Raw genomic sequence first — 24712 nt, 5'->3', positions numbered from 1 at the left:
TTTTTCAATCAAAGCCAAGCCCCTAGAAACAAAAATCACATCAATCCTGGAATAAAATCCACAAGTTGCAGAATAACATGTAGTTCCTAACATCCAGGTTCATTTCCCTCCAGACATTCACCAGATCCCTATACTCTATGTGATGCAACAAATTTGAACTTCCTCCTCCTGAATGCCCTCTGAGTACATTTGATCCATCCAATGTGGGATTAATCACCTTGTTAAAATTCCCCTTTAAAATAATATCTCCTTTCCTAAAATTTCCTAAATCTCTAAAAACTGATAAAAAAAAAAAGCTTACCCCCTGAATGGGAGCATATACATTGGCAAACATGAGAAGTTTACCTTTCACGGACCCCTTAATTAAAATACTTCAGAGTTATGAACACCTCAGGAATGGAGGTTGTTCATAACTCTGAACAAAACGTTATGGTTGTTCTTTCAAAAGTTTACAGCTGAACATTGACTTAATACAGTTTTGAAACCTTACTATGCAGAAGAAAAATGCTGCTTTCCCTTTATTTTTTAGTAGTTTACGTTTAACACAGAACTGCACTGTGTTTTTTGTTGTGCTTTTTGTTTTGTTTCTGCTGCTGCCTGATTACACGCATCAGGTTCCAAATGAGGTGTGTGGTTGACTGGTCAGTTCGTAACTCTGGTGTTCATAACTCTTTGGTTCTTCTGTATATCTGCTCTCGGTATGCATGAGTTGTGCTGACAATTTAATTGTTTTTTATTGTTAGCAGCTAGGTGTTGTATTACTGGAAAAATGTGACTCCCTCCTCCTATGGAATTATGGTATAGTAAAATATAGACCATCCTTGTAATGGGAAAGCTTTCACACAATGTACATGCATAAGAAGTGTCAAAAAGAGGAGAGTGATTTAGAAACTTGAATATCTTTTTAAGTGTACTCAAAAGAGGTGGGCTCAACAGCCTGCAAGCCAAAATCTTTAACTAGGTTCTTTAAATATTAATCTGATCCTGACTAAGTTATGTAAAATGGAGTATGTTAATATTTTATTGTAACTTTGCCTCAGTAAAAGATTTCAAATACATACAATAAATAGTACATAAATAAATAACAATATTGAAGAAACCACACACAGTTAATTTCCAAATAAACATGTTTACTAACTATATATAAATATATAAGTCTAGCTACATATAAATACTGCTTCTCTGGTAGCTTCTGCTATAGAGATGGAGGCCCATTAGAGGGCTCCCAAACTATTTCAAGGTATATACTCTACTGTTCCTGTACACTCCACCAACATTATACTGCACCGTCTCAAATCAAGCAAATTGTTATTATTAACTGAAATTATTTATTAAAAAGCTATTTGCACTTGAGGCAATGTACTTCAGCACAAAGACTGATTCTCCATTGTTACACACCCAATATTATATGTACTTAACATTATATACCTTATCCTGCCATAAAAATTAATCTTTTCTTTTACTTGCAGCTCATGTTATTTAGAAAGCAAAGCATAGCAACGCAGGCAGGCAAATTGTCCAGTGCGGTGTGACATCTAATATACCCACCCCTTTAGTTTTCTATAAAAGCCATTAACTAACAGTGATCAACAATGAAAAGGAAGCTTGTACTTGTTCCTCCCTTCTGAAACTATGAACAGCCTAATGGAGCAGTTTAGGAAGTGTATTGGATTTGATGCCAGAGGTATGTAACAAGAAATCTTGTAATACATTAGCTTATATTTTACCTTTTCTTGCCTTAAAATAGGTTTTTAGAATCCACAACCAAAATGGGAGTGGGAATAATCTCCTTTAATCTGGAAGCTTGCTCCAAAGTTTTATTAATATATGGTGAGAATACACAAAGAAAAGGAGAGAAACAAGCGATGTAATTAAAATTTATACCCATAATGAGTGTGACAAATGGAAATATGTATTTAGAAGTAGTAATAACTTATCTTTTAATGCTACACTTTTAACTAAACAATGCCCCCTATAAGTGATGGCAGTATTTATGAATTGGTAGATTTTAAGGCCAGGAGTGAGGGACTAATGTGATCATCTAATCTGACCTCCTGCATAACATGGGCCACACAATTTCTCTGAATTAATTGCAGCTTTAAGTCCAATACCTGTAGTTGAACTAGAAAGTATCCTTTAGAAAAAACATCCAATCTTGATTTTAAAATTTTCCAGTGATGGACAATCCACGACAACCTTTGGAAAGTTATTCTAATGGTTAATTACCCTCACAATTTAAAATATGCCTTATTTCTTGTCTGAATTTGTCTACTTCTAACTTCCAGCCATTAAATCTTATACCTTTGTCTGCTAAATTCAGGAGCTCTCTATTATCAGATTTTTGTTCCCTATGTAGGTACTTCTTGAGTGTGAGCAAATTATTTCTTCTCTTTGATAAGCTAAATAGACTCAAGGAGCTCTATCACTATAAGGCATGTTTTCCAATCATTTAATCATTCTCCTCTGAACCCTCTCCAATTTTTCAACACCCTGCTTGGTGTGGACATCAGAACTGGACAAGGTATTCCAGTAGCGGCTGTATCTTTGGCAGATACAGAGATAATAAAACTCTATTGCAAATCAATATTACCTGTTTTATACATCTAAGGATCACATTAGCCCTTTTGGCCACAGCATTGCTTTAGGAGCTCATGTTCAGCTGATTATCCATCATGACGCTGAAGTCTTTTTTAGAGTCACAACGGCCCAGAATAGAGTCCCTCCAGCCTGTAAGTATAGCCTATAGTCTTTGTTCCTAGATGTATGTTCTTACATTTGGCCATGTTGAAACTCAGATTGTTCAATTGGACCCTGCTTACCAAGTGATCCAGATCTCTCTGTACAGTGACCTGTCCTCTTCATTCCGTATCACACCCCCAATCTTTGTGTCATCTGCAAATCCTGTCAATGATGATTTTATGTTTTTTTTCCCCAAGTGATTGATAAAAATGCTAGATAACATACATCCTAGAACCCATCCTGGCAGGACCCCACTTGAAAGACATGCTCCTTATGATGATTCTCCATTTACAATTATATTTTGAGCTCTATCAGTGGGCCACTGTTCAATCCGTTTAATATGAGTCATGTTGATTTTGTATTGTTCTAGTTTCTTAATAAAAGTGTCATGTGGTACCAAGTCAAAAGCCTCATAGAAGTCTATTAGATCAATTCTATTGCCTGTATCAACCAAACTTGTAATCTCATCAGAAAGGATATCAGGTTAGCCAGGTCCTACTTTGCATAAACTCATGTTGATTGGCATTAATTTTATTGCTTTCTTAATTCTTTATTAATTGAGCTCCATATCAGCCATTCCATTATTTCGTTAAATACCATTAGCACTTATGTTGTTTCATACACTCAGACACAAATCTCAAAACACATTACCTGTGCCGAATTACAGGCTTGTTACTTCCTTTCAATACATCGCAAATGAAAATATTCACATTGCAAATATATGATCAGGCAGGTTGCTCTAACATATTTAGACATTACTGTAGGATGCTCGGTTACCATAGTGTTCTAAAATTAGAGTATTTTCATGAGAAATCTGTAAGTGACATAAAGACAGTCCTGAAACCTTTACTCACATGATGAGATAGAGCTGAAAGAGCAGACTCTAAAATACTTGGTAACATCATGTATTATTACAAAAGTATCTATATGAATACGTGCAGTACTATATGTGCTTATTGTAGTTGTTACGTATGGTACTGGAATTGCATGTTACATATTTTCACATGCCATATAAATTACTATTTTGCTGAATAAACTATCTTGAGTTTTGTTGGCGTATGTCTGTCATATGAGATACAGGTGAATGATACCATACATACTAAGCACTCCCCTAGCCAGTGTAGCAAGTTGGAGCAGAGATATAGGGAAACATGGCCTCTGTTATAAGGACTCCTTTGTGGGCTCAGCCCGGGTTGGATTGCTTATTGTGACCTGGGAGAAACAGATACAGACATGCTATGAATTCACTTTGCTTATGCTCAGTGGTAGCTGGATCTGCTCCTCTGCTACCAATTGCAACATACATGTATGGTGACTTGGGAAGGAGTTAAAACCACCACTTAACTGTGGTGGTGAGGTCTGAAGTCCCATATGTCAGCTGGACATCTCTCCAAGAAATTCACTTGAAGCTGGACATCTCTCCAAGAAATTCACTTGAGCTCCATAGAGAGATTCTGCCTGGCTGTTTGCATAGGGGTGATATAGGGTAAGGTGGGTTCCTTGCCTTGTGACAAGATTTAGCTCAGACCAGTAAAAGTATTTGAGGAGCCTTGGGAATAAAAAGGTGCTACACAAATAAACATTTAAGGTGGGATTTTCAAAAGAAGTCAGCATTGGTCTAACGCTACTTCTGTTGGAGTCAATGGAATTTTTAATAATGATTTCAATGGAATCAGAGTCAGGCCAGTGTTGCTTGCTTATTATAGCCCTGCCAACAGTGCCAAATCCTGCAAACAGTTGCAAGAATATGTATGGTGGAGTCCAAGGGTACTACCAGAAGATGTAAAGATGTGGAGTAGTGACTTTTATTTTTTTTAGGATCCGACTAAAATATTGGCCTTTAGACAAGATAAAGACTTAGACTTTTCTTTTTGTACTCAGCCTTGAATATGGGGGAAAAATACACAACTGCACTTTTCAGAAAGAGATCTAGGAGGCATTGCAACTGTCACAATTTCTTTCATGCCCCACTCTTCCTCTGGGATTGAAACAGTAATTAACTGCAACTCTTGAAAGGGTGCAGCTCACTTCCTGCTGCTGGCCCAGTCAGCTCTGTTGGACACCACAGGTTAATGGCAGAATCCAGAAGCTACCCATTTCTCACCCTTTTCCATCCTCCATGACCACTTGCCCTCTGGAGTGGGTGAATCTAGAATCTAGTCCTTGAGCTCTGCACAGGAACCACCCAAATCCCAGGTAGTCTTAATGTGGCCACAGAAAGGCATTAGGAGATGGAGGCCTACACCCCATTGCTTGCTTTGTGTGGCTCTATTAGGGATAACACTCTATCCCTAAATAGGTTGCAAAACTATTGAACCTACTTCCTGCTAAAATAAGGTTTGTGTGGATGGATGGGTGGTTTGTTGGTTGTGGTGGTTGTGTTTTTTTGGGAGGGGTGGGGGGCAGGGTAGTTAGTAGTTGTTAAGAATTGGGCTGAGGGAATCACCTATTCTTAGATCCTCAATATTATTTCTAGGTGAAGCTTCTTTGGGTTACTATTGTTATGTTTTTTACATGACGAGCTAGCATACAATATCTTCCATATAACCACCGTTAACTAAAGCAGTTTGCCAAACTGTTGATCCTATTAGGGCTCTGTTGTACATGGTCATTGTTAAAATTCCCTCCTTTTGATGTTGTGAGGTAGAAGGTTCTATTCAAAAACCTCAAAGGATGGTTCAACACTAAGCATTCTGTGTAACTACTATATTTCAAGTTCTTTATTATATCCACTTCTGTAGCTCTTCAACTATTTGAAAACCAATAAAAAACCCTTGGGGTAATAAGATAAAACCTCTCTGCTTCAAAGGTTTGGAGCCATGCTATAACGCTACATGAATTTTTCTTGGTTATCTCTAACCTTTAAGGCTGTAGCCCTCTAGCTTTTGTCCTCTAACATTCAATAATGAGAAAGTGAAATTTATTTTAAAATATTGTTTCCCCTTTAAGCTCATTTGTAAGACTCAAAGCCTGACCCTACCTAGTTAATAGGAAGTTACTGGGAGCACCAACTGCTCAGCATCTCATAGTAGGTGTGTAACATTCTGCAGATTTGAGCCCTTATTAAAATATCTCTCCATTAAGCCTTTGTCATGACATGCCAAGCTACAGGGACTGTTAGTTTATCTTAAAGGACTATAGTTAAAAAACTATAAGGATATGCTATTTCGTGTTCTGCTGTTGCCAAGGCTCAATCACTATCTGATTGCAGTGGATGTTCAGGATAGACTCAGCTAATCTTCTAATGCACAACTCTCTTGGAATTCTAAAACACCTTCAGGAGGGAGCTTTCTATTTTAGAAACCATATACTAGCTGGTTCTAAACTCCTCTCTGGAGGGCATTAGAAGCCTGTTTCAAGAGGAACTTCTGTCTAATGTAACATTTAAACCACAACCCTTTAAAAGTTTTAACAAAAAAAAAACAACCCAACTACTGCTAACTTTTCATCTTGTCCAATGTTAAGGATTGCTGGAAAAGATAAGGCTATACTTAACAAGGAAACCATTGCCTTCATTGGAAGAAAGAAAGAAGTTTGACCATGAGTTTGCCATGTCCACTTCATTCCATGGGGTGCACAATATTGTCCAAACTCGGAGCAAGATACGAAAGGTCCTGTGGATGTTAGTGGTCCTGGGCTCTATCATCATTGTCGCTTGGCAAATCTGGAATCGATTCTCCAATTATTTCAGCTGGCCAACCACAACTTCAATAATAGTTCAGTATGTGGAAAACATTGAGTTCCCTGCTGTGACTTTTTGTAACTTGAACAGGTAAGATACATCAAATGCATGCTGCAATAACAGATCTCTTTAATGTCCTAAAATGTATCATTATTCTGCAGAACACCTATTCAAATAAAACAAAACATGGGGACAGACTATAGTCAATTTTCAACCTGGTGGACAGGGAGTTAGTTTCATGCTGCTAGTGGACGTTGAATGAATTGAAGAAATTGCTGAGCCAGAGTTTGGCTCTACAGAGATTACAGGTTCTTTCCCATAGTTCTGGGTAAAATATTTAACTAAAGAGGTAGACATTTCAGAATTAGGGGAATTTTTGACACTGAATTTCACTACAGAATAGAGAGATTTTAATCCCTCTCAGGTCAGGAGTCAGACTCAGCGTAGGCCATCAGAAATCATACTTTACTGACAGGTAGAATGTACATATATTATATAACCACAAGGTCACGAGTATATTTAAGTGATAGATGCTCATCCTGTAATCTTTTCTGAGGGACTGTTGCCAATCCCATCACAGAGACCAAACATAGATGCCAAAATTTGCAAGCCTAGGAGGCTAAAACTAGGCTTCTACATCCTTTGTTAAGTTCTTACACAGAAGAAACCTGATTTTCAGAGGTGCAAAGCCCCAGCAGCTCCTGTTGACGTCACTGGGTTGATGGCTGTTCAGCACTTCTGAAAACTGGGTAACTTTTATTTAGGAACTCATTTTAGGAACCTACACTTGAAAATATCAGCAATAATTCCCAAATCAGTTTAAAGTGCAATATTATTTATATACCTGACTCAGATTCAGCTGGATACTTTTTAAAAGAGTATATTGAACCTGCTGGCTCATTACTATAGCAACCATTAGGTCCAATCTCAGAACCCATGTAGCGTTTCCCCACAATGTTCCACTGGGGAAATGAGCTTTGCTGTCTCCAATCTCCCAGTAGAATGAGTCACAGGTTTAACTCTCAGATCTCTGAGGCTTCCTTGGCCCTCGGTCCCTCCAGCTATAAAGCCATAGCAGGTAATGTTGCAGAAAATGCAGTGCCACTACTAGAAGCCCATTTAGAAAGCAAAAGATGATAATATAAAATTATTAAACTAAGTAGGCAGGGTAATCACATATGCACCATGATGAGAGTGGGTGGTGGGAAATACTTTAAAAGTACAATGCAATTATTGTAATTATAGCTGCAGAATGTTATAGTTACTTATCAGCAATTCAGAGCATGGCAGCTGGCTACTAACACGTCAGTTTGCTTCAACCCCCAGCTGTTCATTTCAATCTTTATTATTTATTTCTGGATTTATTTAGGATGTGGTGTGCTTTCAAAAGTAAAATTACAACCAAAGTTAACCCAGGAAGTAATAGTATTTTGTTGAGTTGCAATAAGATCTTTCTACCCATTCAGCCATCTTAGATATTAATATACATTTGATCCATTTATTACCCTTCAGTATAAGGATATTTTAATATTAGTATTAGCATAAAATAGCAGTCCCAGAACCAAGTCATATAGTAATGGTTTATTATTCTCTGTTCAACACCTTAAGTTCAAATCTACAATGGCTGTTCAGCAAATCCCTAATTCATGTCCCCATCAGAATCGTCTAACATTTTATATGGGAAAGGTGTTTTTAGGCCCCATAATATTTTAGGATTTTTGAATTGATGCTAGGAGTTAGATCTCCATCTCCACCCATGATTTATACCACTGCCTGCCACCAGGCTTCCTGGTAATGGATATCGGCAGTGCAAGATGGTTAGAACCTCCTCTATTCCAAGAAGCTGTGGATGAATAAGGTAAGTACAACCTCTTCCGCAGAGAGACTGCTGTAAACAGACCGAACTGGGAGCTGTCTAAGTGATGCACCAGGCTATTCTCAGTTTTCAGGCACAAAGGGTAACCTGATCTATAAAAAACAAGATTGTGTTATCCATTCATTGTAATGCAGAGTAAGGTGTGATTCCGGTGGACTAGACAATTAGTGTTTGAGGGAGAGTTTCATAAAAAATACTGTGGTTACTCTTTTAACTGTTCTCTTTCCTACTGACAGATTCCAAGTCCATGCAGTAGCCAACCTCAGTATTATTTTTTTCCTTTGGAGCATTGTGTCTGGAGTTCTTCATGCATTTGATATTGACAACAAGTTCTCTCAAGAGATAAAGGATTTCCTTCAGGGAAACCAAAACTTCAGCATTGAGGAGTTTACAAGAAATAATGGCTTTTATCTCAACAGCAGCACTTTGCTAGAATGTGATTTTTTTGGGCAGCCATGTTACCCGGAGGTAATATTTTTCCTTTTTCATAAGAGTAACAATGAGACAAAAATGTAATATTGTCTCAAAAATAGACTGTTTACAGATCTTATCTATAGTCACAAAATGAGACTAATCTGAGTCACTTTATACCAAATTACATTGTGGTGGATAAGTCTGATTTTTCAAAGGCCACCTTTCAAGTGCCTCACAAGATCTGATCCTGCAGCCCTTATATATGCAAAATAAAACTCCCACTGATTTCAGTAGGAGTTTCTGCATATGGCTAATCAATGGGATTACTCATGTGCTTAATTTTAAGCACATGCCAAAGTGCTAGTCAGGGCTGTACTCCTCCCATGAAAAATGTATCAATTACATGCAGAAATAAGAGGAATACTTAACAAAGAAAGGCAAAATAAAATTTTTAGAAAAACAAAACTGAGGGCCTGATTTCTAACCCCACTTTACATCTGTTTTATGACTGTACTTCAACAGAGTCACTCCCAGTTTACACTAAAGTGAGAACAAAATTAGATCAACAGTCTTTCAGTTTCACCTAACCTTTATTGAGAACCTACAGCATGCTTAGAGTTACTGATAGAATTGTGTTGACTCTAATTTAAAATATATTAGCAGTAACAACAAGCCCTTGCAGCTAAGACTTCAAAGCAATGAAAGACAATCAAACCCGCAAATTTATTTAGTCACACTATTCAGGTCTAATACGACTACAGTAATATGCAAGTACTAGTCCATACTCATCTAGTTTACCATGGCTTCATACATTCACTTGAAACAAGAAGCAGCTACTGAACTAAACATCATCTACTGCAAATTAAACTACTTGGAAGTGATCATCCATTTCCTTAAGGAGAAATCCTGCAGAATTTAAGAGGGATAAAACCAATAGTATCCTATAAAGGTTACTCTAGGTAACCCACAGATTTAATAGAGAATGACAGTCCTTCTACAGAACTGCATAGGTTGGTTTCTGTCAAAAGGATCTCACGCTGTAGGACAGTTTCGATCAGGGATTTACATACTCAACTGCCGTTTTCACAGGAGCACAAGCAGATCATTTAGAAAATTTAGTCCATAAAACATTCCCAAAGCCACTAGCTTAAGTTTAGATTATCTTGTTTCAATTTTTAATTTTCTGTTTGTTTTCATTGTTTTAAAGGATTTTGAACATGTCTTTACTGAATATGGAAACTGCTTTACTTTTAATCACGTGAATCTTCCAGCAAGGAGAAGAGTGAGTGTTTCTGGAAGAGGCTTAAGTTTACTTTTTGATATCAAACAGGTATAGATATCACAATAAGATATATACCTAAACATCCATTAACTTGTAGCTTCAAAGATTTGAAAGCTTGAAGGGACCATAATGTTAATCTAGTCTGATCTTCTGCATAACAAAGGCCATATAATTCCACTCATTAATTCTTGCATCAAGCCCACTACTTCTGAAGTGAGCTAGAGCATATGTTTTAGAAAGACATCCAACCTTGAGTTAAGAATTAAAGTGCTAGAAAAATCCACCACATTCCTTGGTAAATTGCTCAAATGATTATCATTAAATTTGGCTTGTATGAAATTAATAATCCAAGGGCAAATGCAGGACGTGCTACAGCTTCAAAAACTAGAAGTAGTAATGTGAGAATGAAACCTAATTTAAAAACATCTTCAAGATAGTGCCCTCTACTTTATTCACTGGCTTATTTGATTTTCCATTAAAATCTGTTCAGAACTCCAGGAGACAGTCATTTGGGGCCAAATCCTGAGTGGTGCTGAATACTGACTTCAGTAGGAGCTGCAGCTACTCAGAACCAATTAGGATTTGCTCCTAATTGCTTACCTTGGATCACTATTGGCAGATTTCCTAAGATACCACTACCAAATACAGAAAACTGCCATGTAACCAATGGGGAGGAAAATATTCTAAATAAGATCAAGGAAGAAAACAGAAAATCTATGATGATTTTAAAAAGGGGAGGGGAAGCAGCTGAGCACTTAACATTTCTCATTAAGTGGTGTAAGGAATAACAGTGGCAGCTTCTGGCGGGAATAATGGGAAATGTGCTGGAACATGAAGACTAGTTGTCATGTAAAGAGATGATTCTCAGGGTTGTGAAAGAATCTTACATTATCCCTCAGTGGAAGTTAGGGAGAGGAGAAGAAAGAAGAAAAATTAATCATTTTGTAAACTTTAGATACCAAAGGACATTGAATTTCATTTACTTTTATATTTGGGTTTTTTAATTGTCAGAGGTGATTTGTCACCTGTCACCGGAGATTCAAATCCAAGCAAAATGGTTGGTGCAGCTTTAAACAAAGCTAAGCTCCACAAGGTAAACACATATCAAGCCATTGCTTTTCTAAGGAATTCTTTTTGTACCAGGCACAATTCACTGATGACCCTACTTTTGGCTTTATTGATGCTGGGATAATTTATGTTATCCATTCACCTAAAGAACCTCCACGTTTTGATGGCTTAGGCTTATCAACACCAGTAGGTATGCATGCACATGCTGCAATCAGCCAGCTGAAGGTAAGCAATTTGTATCAGTAGCAGTATCATCCCCTATCTTGCAAATGTATAAGTGCATTTCTAATCTGAAAAGTTACAGTAAAATTGATATTTTGAAGGTTCCGTATTTATTATGTCTCAGTGACTTCCAGAGGAAATTTTCTTCATTTACAAGTAAAAAGCTGAATTCTTTCCTAGTCACATATCACTAGTAATGCAAATGACGCAGACCAAAGTATGCTTGAAAACCCATTAAAAGCTAGCGCTACAGTGGTACTACTATAATTTGGGCCCATAGTATCTTTATTAATGGGAATGATGCATGAAGGAGAAAAGCAGCGTGACTTTCAGAACCCAGGCTAGTGTTGCTGGACTGGCAATTAGTAAAAAAAAGCATAATTTTACTTGTGAACTGAGCAAATTTGCTCTGGAAGTCATAGAGACAATAAAAACAGTGCCCGGCAATACTATATTCACATACAATTTTTACTGAAAAACACTAGCCTGAAAACAGTGCAGATTTTCTATACTATATGCACAGAGATCATGGAGGTAGTGGATATTCTGCAGGGATTAAAATTACTCCCTCGTGTTTCTGCTAACCACTCTTGGGATGCTGTTTGAAGGCACATTCCCATAGGGCATCCATTTCAGACAGATATTTTAGACTTGCTTAGTTGGGTTAAAGAGGAAGTATTTTGACCACTATCCCATTAAACCACAAAATCTGTATACATGTGCATTTTAAAACAAAAATACTCTTCAGGAACACAGTTCTGTGTTTCTCCTTCATCAGTGGGCAAGACAGCTAGAAAGTCAAAAAGAGCAATAGTCAAATTCTCTTCTCACTGAATTTAGGATTTGACCCTGGAAATTCTGGTTTCTGAACTGTTTCAAGGTGCTAGTGTTATTACCAACTCTTGAAGTCAGTTCTTAGAGAGGAAGTAAGTCCCTGATCCTGCAATGAAACCATTCAGAGTGGATCCTTCTTCCTTGTAGAGTTCTACTCAAGCCCAGTCTTCCAGGGATTTGTGCTATCAGATTGCACAGCAAAATCAGGACCTAGGAGAGGAACCGATATATTATTTTTTAAAAATAGTTTGATTTTTTTAAACTATACTTTGTTACTAATTTGAGATTTATTTTTGACAGCAATTCTGCTTAACTTTTACCCAAGCATCAATTAACAATATATCAGATAAAGCTCTGTATTTAAAATAATGACAAGGATATTTTAAAGAGTGCTATTTTTTAAATCTAAAGACAGTTAACCAAAAATACCCTTGGGGAGAATGCAATCCTAACATCAAACTTCAGCACCACAAGATCTACAGCACCTATGGATGTCTGCAGGAATGTAAGGCCAGGCACATACAAGACAAGTGTGGATGTTTGCCATTTCTGCTACCAGGTACTTCTTGGGACATGCTACATTTGTGCTTCAAAAGGTGCTCTGTGGCTCTTTTTAAATATTCTGCCTTGTCAAGTTTTACTTTCATTTAGAGAGTTCAGTCATCTCAGAATCCTGAATCCAGCTAGTACTGGTTGAAAAAATTAATAAAGCTTTAATGAATATTTTAAATTTCATTTTTCATGTCAAATTTTGATGTTTTAGTGAAAGGCATTGAAAAGGTTTGACCAGTTCTAAACCCAACATCTGCTCGGACATCATCCTTCTGATGCACCGTGAAAATTTTAATGAAATTACACCTCAAACCTCTAATAGCTTCTGTCTTGTCTTTAAATTGACCCTAAAGCACTGAGGCAAAAGCACTTGACTCCGCTGATGGGGACTAGCAGGACTGTAATATATGTGTTATGATCAAAACATCAAAAGGCTCAGACTGAACTTTCTTGTATCCCATGGCCATCAACATGGCCATCAAGGCTATTCTGGGTAGAGGACTAGATTCATCCCCTCAGGGCAGGGAGGTACACATTGCAAGGGGTGCAGATTTTTCATCTAATCTAGTTCAAGCTCTTATTTTACATTATTTACACAGAGGCTACCCATCATAAAGAACATACATTAAAATAGATTTTACATAAGCCAGATTATTTCAGTATTAAACAGCAGATGGTTAGCAGCAGCAGGAAATGTATAATATAAAAGGTGAAGATAGCCTGTGCATTGTATTTAGTATATTCTCTCTAATAACTTATCTAGAGCTTTGTGTGCAAAGATGTAAGGATTTCCTAATGCTGAAGAAAAGGGAACCCGATTATTGCATCCCTTCTTTATAACCTCAGATCATCTATCCATACACACACCCTCCCAACTCCAGGCCACTCTGTTTTCTAGCACTCTCCAAAAAAATCAGAAGACCATCCCCCTTAGTGCTAAGTGCAAAGGGAATTATATCACCTACATTTTCATTCCCATTGAGTCTTTAGGCACCCACTTTAGAAAATGTTGGTCTATTCATTCACTACTTTTCTGTAGAGTAAATTTATTTGCTCATTAGTAGAGTTGGGCAGAATATTCAGATGAAAGAGTTTTGTTGGAAAATGCTAGTTCATCAAACCTGAACCGTTTCATGAGAATGGCTTGAGTTCAACAAACTTTCATTGAATCAGCCAAGATTCTGTCAGAAGTCTGCCTGGCAGGATGCCAGGGACCCCAACATTGTAGGGTCTGTGGCTCTAGGTCAGATGCGCCACTCCAGGGCTTCCAGGAACTGGAAACCTGAAGCCTTCTAAGGAGGGTTTGGCTCCTGGCTCTGCATCAGGCAGCCTGGATGCCCTTAGAACCCCAGCTCAACACATATCACATAATATAGAAATCAAGGTTACAAATCAAGCATATCTACAAGAAAAAAAACCTGAAGCGATAAGGCTCAAAGAAGCCCAGCTGCCTCTGAACAGCTGTTAAAGGGACAAGTTGGCCCAAGCAGGTTGTGCCAGTAAGGATAAATCTGGAGTGAAAGCCTAGCTCTCCTGAAGTCAATAAGAGCTTTGAAATTTACCTCAATGGGGCCAGGTCTTTAGGCTGGCCTTAAACATAATTATTAAACTATCAATCAAAATACTAAGAAATAATACACTTCCTTCCCCCATTTTGTTTACGTAATTAAGAACTGAAGTTTCTGACCTTAGCTCCCTAAAATATTTGTTTTACATGATATATTGGGTGGATGCCCTGAAGTCAAAAGGCAGGATTGATAGACCTACAGCTATAATGAAATTTACTCTTATTTTTAAATTTTACCAAGTTTTTCTGTTCTGTGCCATATTGTGTTGATAACAATGAACAGTGTTGCACCAAACTGATCTTTCAGTCACTGAAAATGTGAAATAAAACTGTTGATTTCAAAGGAGTTACTTTGTATTTACACTAGAGCAACTAAGGGCAGAAAGTGGCATACTAGCTTTAGTGAAGTATTTAATTTGAATGTGTATATTCCAGGCTTTAATGATTATTATTACTATTTTTAAGGAAACGGAACAGAATGTGACCTACAAAAATTCTACAGTTGTGTTTCTCCTGCACTCTGTAAGTAACAGTTTAATTAATATATTAATATTTTGCTATTTTTGAGCTTCATTAGAAGGCTCCAAGTGTGCACTAGAAAATAGCTAGAACTTGGTAAGAAAACGAGTATGACATCGGAACTGAACTAGAACATATATGGTCAGGTCATTAGACAGTCTCAAAATGAATAATGGCAATAGGACATTGAATAAATGTCTTTTTAAAAAAAAATTGTTACCCATGTTATGAATGACACCTTACATTTGAAAAACAAAGCCAGCTTATCCATTCATTTGCACCATTTGTTTTCATTTCTGCATCTCCTGAGTTTGGGAACTACAGATTAGTCTGCTTTAATTTTCTGCTTAGGGACAGCTTTACTTATTGGGGCTTCTGCCCTAGTGCAAGACTCTTGCGTTTCCAGTGCTGCAGAGGGTTAGTGACATTTTTAATCTGTTTTCATGAGTATTTTTAAATGGCAGCACTTTTATTCATATTAGGTGTTGTAAATATAACCCTCTCACCAAAAACCCTATTCCAGCAATTGTGCTGCAGAAACTTCCTCAGAAGTGTTTTTTGGCCTTGAAGGAAGGATTTATGACTAGCCCATACCCTACACTTTTACCCAGTGCCCAGTCTGGCTACTTTGGGTGCTGCACTCAAGTTCTGCTTCTCTGGTTATTAGAAGTGATTAGTACTTTAAATATTGAGCCCAAAAATTAGCAATTACTACTATTATACAGATGTTGTTTCTTTCTAGAACTAGAATGAATAAATATCTTCACAGGAGGAACCAAGTGCATTTTCAGGGAGTTAGACACTTCTATATCACTTAAACTTTAAAATTGGAATCATATTTTTTTGTTTGTTTTTAAAACAAAAATTGATTCTACATTTGTTAACTATCATGAAAATTCACTTCTACATGCAAATGATCAGTGCACACTGAATTAGAAAATTGTTGGTCACTCTTACAAAATGCATTCTCCTATTGCAAGTGATGAGCCGGCATATTATTTCTCACCAATGTTGGAAAACACCTTCTGAATACTATTTTGTATATCATTACCTGAACTGAATCTTCATTTTCAACAGCATGAAAGTGTAAGAAAAAGCCATTTAGGTCAACTTTTTGCTTCTATTGGAAGGCTTCTAAGTGCCAGACACATATGGTGCTCAAATTAAATCCGTTATGACTAAGGATGGATTTTTGTTACCACTGTTAAGGGAGTCATTAATTCCATAATGTTCATGTTCTTAAATATCCATGATCTTCGACATTTGGGGATTTTAGGGAGGAGGTATTTCAGTCAGCAGATATTCTGAGAAGTAGCTGAAAGCTTCAAAGAGAAAGGCAGAAAAAAAGCAACCTTTTTGAGTTTCATGGAAGGTGAATAGGAGAAGAGCTCAGAGGCAACGTAGCAGTGACACGAAGAACTAGAACAGTAGGCTTTCACCAAGAGCTTTAGTTCCACATTGGGATATGAGATTCTCAGATGGTAAAATAAAATCAATAAATTTGGCTATTTAATACGTGCCGAGTATTTATTACTTAAAAAAGCCCTACAACAACTGCATTTGAGATCCATGTTGAGTTTACCAAGGCTTACTCCAAGGATTCTACTTTTATATTATGATCACAGTGGAGGTAATAAAGTCCTACCAGATCTTCAAGTCCATTTCCCCTGAATGCATGAAGTTGTGTCCATGTAGACAATATAGATGATATACACCTAACCTTGGCAGAAAAGGCAAGGAAGCATCAAAATTAGCAACATGGTTTGTGTTAGTTACACCAAATTGAAAAGTTAAAGTTTATTTAGGGGGTCCAGATATTGTTCTACATCTTTTTAGTGTGCTTAGCACAGGAAAGGGGTTAGAGAGGCAAAGGTCGGCCACTCCACTGATGAGACTATCCGAAATAGAGTTTGCTAAGGCCACGCTCCCTGGCACCTCCCACATCCTACAGAAAAATTTACCTTATATTTGGAGTAGGAGAAGGAGGTGGGAGCATTTTCTATGAGGGCCAAGGAAGATCCTGTAAACTTGTTTTTCTTTATGCTATTCTAGCAGCATAAAGGGAACACAGTGCCATGCTGAATTTGTATAAAAGATTTTTAAAAATCCTGTCTATATAATTTTGACAATTTTAACTATTTTCTAGCACAGTGACTTTTCCTAAGAATTGCTATGGCAAAATGACAACCCTATATGTGGAATTACTTATTGTCACAATGACCGTACAGATCTGAATATCTGTGACTTCAAGTAACAATGCCGGAATGTAGGAACATACAAAAGAAGAGCAAGACAGACAGAATGAATGATGTCTACATAAAAAATCTTGCATATACCGTACTTTAACGGGGATAGTGTAAAAAGACTGGATTATCAAAATGGCAATATATTAAATGGACAAAATGTTCTTACTGAGATTTACAATGTAATCATCGAGAACTAACAAACATTAGCTCATAGAACATCGACACCAATCCTGCAGTCACTTCTGCACAGAGAGAAACTCGATCATAAAAGGTCAGCAAGACATGGTCCAATGGATTAGCCTTGAGCCTTAGTGGCAGAAGACCTACATTCCCATTTCCAGCTATACCATGAACTTTCTGTGTGATCTTGCACAAGTTGTTTATAAAGACCCGAGCATCCAGCCTCCCACTGAAGTCAGTGAGAATGGCAGGTTCTGAGCACCTTTGAAAAAATCAGGCAGTTAGGAGTCCTGTGCCTCCGTTTCCACCTCCGTAAAATGAGAATAATAATACTTATTCTCTTTTGTAAAATATTTTGGGATTTGCATATAAAGAGCCATCTATAAAGACTATGTCATTTATTGTAGTCAATTAAATTCTATTGGTTAGTTTCCCAAACTTCTTTTGTATAAAACAAAATATTACAAACTTCACATTCTTTTGAACATACATAGTATTGATTCATTTTCCTGAAATTTCAGATAACATAGAATTAATGGGACTATGTACAGTAGGAACCCACAATTCCACGTGTCCTGTGCCTTGTGAAGAAACAGATTATCCCGCCACTGTCACCTATTCAAGTTTTGCAAGTGAAAAAGCCTTAAAATTCTTTTCCACAAAGCTGAAGAGAAGTCCAGAGTATATCAGGTAATTTTATTTAAAACTTTGTCTTTACAAGAAATATGTTGGGTCATTTACAGATGCCATCTTTATTGATTTATTTACAGGGCCTGACTAAAATGTGAACTCTGTTCGGTTACATGAGACCTTACTTTGTATCCAATATTAAGAACAATGCCTGCAATAGATATGAAGTATTCTCATGGGAAATTGGCCAAGACACAGTATTTTATTGTTTTATATCTGTTGCTATATCAGTTAGATAACCTAGGAGACTAGTGGTCTCAGGTATTTTCCCCCTATTATAGCCAAAAAGTTTTAGAACCCCTTCACCACCTAGCCATAAAGAAAGAGGTGGTGGTTGTGATCCTTTTGAAACCTGTTCATAACCCCCAGGAAGAGAATTTGTGCAACAGGCAATACTGAGATCTTGATCCTAATACAAGTGAAGTCAATGGCACAACTCTACCCTACATCAGTGGAAGCAGGATTTTTCTTTCCCTAAAGATAAAGTAGAAGTTCTTGTAAAACCTGGGGAAAGTGAGCTGTCTGGGTGTGGGCCTATTGCTTTGGGTTTAAGGTTACAGGTCGAATATTTAGTTATATCAATATTAGGCTTAATATAATTCACCCCTCACACAGAGTACTCAGATAATATTTGATGCTGTATCAATCCCCAAGGAAAAGTAGATAAGGCAGATAATACAATACTATTTACTAGATTACTAAATATTGTATAACATACAAGTTTTCCAAACAGGAGACCTTCACTTGGGAAAGAGATCTTTCAGAAGCTTGTGAAATCTACTTTATCAATTGGTTCAATAATATATATCACATATCTACATAACCTCATAGATTACATTAGCTCAATAATAAAGATCTCTGTTTAGAAAATGTATTAACTAATGTAATGTAATGTAATTTGCAACAGGAAAAACATGAGCAAGCACTTGATATAGTCTGTTTTGATAAATTCTTACTGGATTTACTTACTAAAAGTACAGTCTTGCAAGTCTGGAAGAAGAGAACAATTCGTAAAATGTAACATCAGGAAATACAGAATCCAATTGTCAAAGGGTCTTTAATTCGGTCCATAGAACTATTTGTATATCGATAAGCACAATTAGAAGCTCAGCGTTACGAACACCTTGGGAATGGAGGTTGTTCGTAACTCTGAAATATTTGTAACTCTGAACAAAACCTGATGGTTGTTCTTTGAAAAGTTTACAACTTGATTTAATATAGCTTCAAAACTTTACTATGCAGAAGAAAAATGCTGTTTTTAACCATCTTAATTTAAATTAAACAAGCACAGAAACAGTTTCCTTATCTTGTCAAATCATTTTTTTCAAACTTGTACTTTTTTTTTTAGTAGTTTATGTTTAACATATCACTGTACTGTATTTGCTTTTTTTTTTTTCCTGATTGCATATTTCCAGTTGCAAATGAGGTATGTGCTTGACTGGTCAGTTCATAACACTGGTGTTGTAATTAAGGCTCTACGTAAAATGCAGTAGATGTGAATAGGTGCACGGACAGATACTATACACACAAAAGTCTGTAGATGCTTTAAAGAATTGTTTGGAAGTTTTGGCCCATAAAATATCCAAATTGCTTAATTGTTTGTCTGAGTGTTGAATTTCTTGTTCTTGAAACCATGGTTAAACGTGTATTTTGCATGTGAAAAAGGGCAGACAAAGGGCATGCAAATTAAGCATATTATTAAAATAAATCTATATTAAGCCATTGAAAATTCCACAATGACATTATGTATTTCACGTTGTCAATTATTTTATTGTTTGTAAACATTAGATAAACCAGCAATTACTCAATTAACCAAGTCACAATACCAAAAATTATTCCGTTACCAAGTCTGTAGCCAATATGAATCAAGCCAATATATTAATTAGTACATACCATAAATTACCAAATGTAGGGATCTATTGATTTTGGAAGATGTAAAAAGGTAGAGTTAACTATTTACAGCCTTATTACAAATATACACAATAGCAAGTCCTCGGTAATGCTAGGAAGTATAATTAATAGGATCCATTAACAGGGGAATTATTGTTCCTATCAGATGTTATGTACAGTCTAGAATAGTCACCTGATGAGATTGCAGAAGAAAATTTTGGGCAGCCAATACTTCAGTTTCAATGAAAGTGGGTGAATGAGCTATATTATATCGTTACACCTATAATTTGTAATCATGAGTCTCCATAGAGAATTGACATTATTAAAAACCATGACCACATCTGTGTTTAACAATATTTTCATTTGACAAATTAAAGTGAAACACTTATTTTTGTGTTCTAATCCACAATGATTATGGAAGGAGCTCTTATGTTCTCTGTGGTCAAGGTATCTATTTAGCAGCTATGTAGAATCTCTTTCCTGTCAACCATGGTATCATTGGTCCAGATCCTGATATCCTTTTTCTCACTGAGTAATGCCATATGTCCAATCCAGCAAAGATTTAGCCATGTGCTTAATTTTACACCCTGAGTAGCCCCAATGAAGTAATGGGGCTAATGGCAGAGGACAAGAGTCATAAATTTACATAAGTCATTGCAGGATTGGGGCGCTACTTACAGGGCCGGCTCCAGGCCCCAGCACGCCAAGCTCGTGCTTGGGGCGGCATGCCGCAGGGGGTGCTCTGCTGGTTGCCAGGAAGCAAGTGGCGGTCCACTGGTCCTGCGGCTCCGGTGGAGCATCTGCAGGCTTGCCTGCAGGAGGTCCACTGGAGCCGCGGGACCAGTGGACTCTCCGCAACCAAGTCTGCGGGAGATCCACCGGAGCCGCGGGATCGGTGAGCAGCAGAGTGCCCCCCGCGGCATGCCACCGTGTTTGGGGAGGCAAAATGGCTAGAGCCGGCCCTGACTACTTATGCAGTAGAGCCCCCTGGTCTACACTTCCTAGGCCAGCATAGCTACGGTGCTCAGGGGGGTGAAAATTCCACACCTGAGTGCCATACTGTTCCAATTTAACCCTCAATGTATATGCAGCCAAGTCAACAGAAGAATACCATCAACATAGCTACCCTCGCTTGGGGAGATGGAGTTCCTACAGTGACAGAAAACAAACATTTGGTTGCTGTACTCTCACGACTGAGCTATGGGCTATTTTGATGTGGGGTTACTTCAACCTCACTTTTTGAAGGTGTTCCATTTTGAATAAATAGTTAAGAGTCATTAGGCCAGAAACTCTATAGCCTGATGGTTAGTGCACCCACTTGGAAGGTGTGAGGCCCTTTTCAAATCTTCTCTCTCAGGTAGTGGGGGTGGGGAGGGAGAGAATTGAAACCAGGTCTCACACATCCCAGGTGAGTGCTCTTACCATTGGGCTAAAAGTTATGAGGTAGGTGGTGACTCCTCCTGCTTCTCCGGCCAGTTTTTGAAGGGGACCCTATGTGGCAGGCAACCTCTGAGTGTGCCTACCAGATTGGGCCTCCCAGGTGAGATATTTGCTCCTCCATCTATCTTTCCCTCGTTCATGTATTGGTGAGAGTCTTTGGTGGGAACCAGACATCAAGATACCAGCACACATTCCCAGAGGCAAAAACTTAGGCTACCAAGGCACTTTTACAGTGGAAAATTTAGCATCTGCATCATTTGGCAACAGTTGAGCATTGGTCTTGTGGATCACATTGCAGCCTAAAACTCTGATTTAGGTGCCTAAGTTTAGTGTTTAGGTGCCTGAGTACTCTTGTGGATCTGGGCCCTGCTTAATATGCTTGTCCATGCAAGTTTACTCCCTGTAATACATTAGTCGACCCTGATCCCTGCATGGCTGGATCACTATGCCTGTGCAGAGTTCACTATATGAAAGGGGTTTTAAGAGGGAAATTCTGACTGTACTCATCATGAACAGACAGGCTTCCAGCACTTCACAAGAGAGACTGTTCCACACTCTAGTAGACAACTACTAGGAAATTTTCCCTGATTATCATCTTAAACACTTTTGTCAGTTTCATTTCATTGCACTTTGACAGCGACTATCATCCCTTAACATTTTTCCAGTATGAATTTAATTTCTATCTATACAGCTAATGACAGAAATAAGCAGCAGTACTTATTATACTGTCAAATTATACTATCTGTGTGTTTGTCATCAGGGAGAATCTTGTGTATATTGACATTAAATATCATGATCTGAACTACAAAATGACTCGGCAGCAGAGGGCCCGGAGCGTGTCCGAGTTGCTTGGTAAATATTCATTGGTTAATATTTATTTTTTCTTTCAAATCTATTCTTTTTCCTGACACTCCAGCCAAATTTCTAAGCAAAAGTAATGCCCACCTTATTCTATCAGCAACTGTCAATCACTTTTTCTGAACTTAGGTTCTAGGAGAAATGTGCTGCTGTCCCAATAAAAGACTCAGTAGCACAGATACCACCTCTAAGGGGAGTAAGAGCCATATTCTGCTCCATTGTCCCCAGAACTTCATCGCTTACTAAAGTTTTCTTTAAAAAATTGCAAATACTGTACAAAGGGTTATGTTAGGTTGCAGGTTTTATTTTGAACATTTAAGCATTTGATTAATCGTCTCCCATAAACATTTAAATTTTTTAAATGATGAATTACGTATAATTAGCTTATTTAGTACTTGAATCTGGCAGGGTTTTCTTTGCTTGCTAGACTAAAGCAAATGCTTAGGCTGACATGCATTTATTTTCTTCTATTACAGCTGATGTTGGTGGCCAACTTGGTTTGTTTTGTGGAGCCAGTATGATTACAGTCATAGAAATTGTTGAGTATGTTTTCACCAACTTCTGTTGGCTGTGCATCTTTCTTCTATTGAAAGCACCAGAAATGCCCCAGTGGAATATTCCAGCTCAGAACGAGTGCACAGACAAGGAGGGAATACAAGAATGCTAATGGCTTGTCAAGGCACAAAGCCTCACTGTCTCCTGTAACTTGCCTTCATTTTGAAGATATTAAGAGAAAATTGATATTTAACCTCAACTGGTTTTCCCCACTTAACAGCTATAAATAATGCAACAATGGAATTCTAAACAATAGTCATTGGAAAGACTGTTTCTTTCTCTTATGATGACAAATGTAATCCTTATCTAACCCAATATAATTTTTAATAGCTGAGCAATGGTTTATGCTAGCATGTAACGCTATTGCATGTATGACACAGAGTTGAAGACTCCTGCAGTTTGGGTAAGCTAAATTAATGGTCTCACAGAGATAATTTCAGCTCTCCAGGGTCACCCTCCATCACTCTCAAACAAATCTTCCTAATAATTATTATTACAGAAGTGATGATACAGTGCTGAAGAGGGTATCCCCACTGACCATAGGATTTTTTTTTTGCTGCAGGATGGCCACCTTAAGGTCTGCTATAGTGTGGTCAGGGAGGTTGAAGTGTTCTCCTACAGGTTTTTGTATATTGCCATTCCTAATATCTGATTTGTGTCCATTTATCCTTTGCCATAGAGACTGTCCACCAAAGGCCGTGAGTGTGGGATCATTGTCCAGTATGGTTGTAGATCCTGATGATGTGGTTGCGAGGCAGGCCTTGGTGGCAGGCTAGTCCTCGCCCACAACAGTGCTGCCAATCTGAAACTATTCTCACCTGTAAGCTGCACACTGCTTTTACTCTTACATAGTAACTCTAGCTAGGAACCAATCCATGCACAAACCTGATTGCCAACTCTGCCAACATATCTACATCAGCGACACATCACAGACCTAACCAGATCAGCCACACCATCACTGGTTCATTCACCCTGCACGTCCACCAAGTAATATATTGACAATTCATATGCAGGCATGCCCCTCTCCTATGTACATCGGCCAAACTGGACAGTCTCTACGGAAGATAAAGGAATAAATGGACGAAATAATCCAAAAAACAATTAAATTAAGGAAAAATTGGGGGGCCCCAAAAAAAAAAAAAAAAAAAAATATAAAAACCTGTCAGGAAGAAACTCAACCGTCCCTGGCCACACTATAGCAGATCTTATAGGTGGCCATCCTGCAGCAAAAAAACTTCAGGACCAGACTTCAAAGAGAAACTGCTGAGCTTCAGTTCATCTGCAAATTTGACACCATCAGCTCAGGATTAAACAAAGACTGTGAATGGCTTGCCAACTACAAAACTAGTTTCTCCTCCTTTGGTTTTCACACCTTAACTGCTAGAACAGGGCCTCATCCTCCCTGATTGAACTAACCTCGTTATCTCTAGCTTGCTAGCATATATATACCTGCCCCTGGAAATTTCCACTACATGCATCTGAGGAAGTGGGTATTCACTCACGAAAGCTCATGCTCCAAAACATCTGTTAGTCTATAAAGTGCAAGTAAGAGTTCTCAGCCAGAACTACTTCATGCATAAGGTAGTCAAGATGGAATAAGCTACCAGAGAAACTTATGATGGAAGCAAAATGTAAATGGACAAAACAAAAACTTTGATAGCAGAAATCTTAGTTATGTTTACTAAGGTGTGTTATAGTTTAAAAAACCTGTAACCATTTAAAAATTATGGAAACGAATAGGAAAGGCCTCTATTTATGATAACCAGAGCTTCAGACATTTTTGAAGGCATAGGCCCATATTTTGCCCTGATTAAAACTCTCAGTTACCCCACTGAAGTCAGTGAATTGGGTCTCCTAATACAAATGAAAATGTAGAATTTGGACAGGATAGTGATGAGCCATTTTTAAAGTAGAGACAAACTGAAATTTTTAGTCAACATTTCAAAATCAGTCATTTCTTTTTAAGCATTTTGTTATTCAAAATTAGTTTGACTTATTTTCTTGAAACCTTACAGACAATTCTCCTTAGCTTTCAGAGTGAATTCTGGCACTTTTGAGGCCTAACCAGCTTTGCTAGCCAATAGTCCCATAGAGGTTA

At 37.7% G+C, this 24712-nt stretch overlaps 1 protein-coding gene across 1 annotated transcript; it reads left to right on the top strand.

The window, feature by feature from the left end:
• The first annotated feature begins 1612 nt into the window (after nt 1-1612).
• On the top strand, nt 1613-22907 carry ASIC5 (acid sensing ion channel subunit family member 5). Its single transcript, XM_032779102.2, has 10 exons — nt 1613-1684; nt 6205-6511; nt 8534-8765; nt 9919-10041; nt 11137-11286; nt 12529-12676; nt 14702-14758; nt 17703-17871; nt 21962-22053; nt 22536-22907. Exons 1-10 carry the CDS (start codon nt 1633-1635, stop codon nt 22724-22726), a joined length of 1521 nt encoding a protein of 506 aa, XP_032634993.1. The 5' UTR covers nt 1613-1632; the 3' UTR covers nt 22727-22907.
• Nucleotides 22908-24712: the final 1805 nt, after the last annotated feature.

Source organism: Chelonoidis abingdonii, chromosome 5 (genome assembly GCF_003597395.2).
Source record: "Chelonoidis abingdonii isolate Lonesome George chromosome 5, CheloAbing_2.0, whole genome shotgun sequence".
NCBI lineage: Eukaryota > Metazoa > Chordata > Testudines > Testudinidae > Chelonoidis > Chelonoidis abingdonii.
This window is presented reverse-complemented; position numbering and strand designations above follow the sequence as displayed.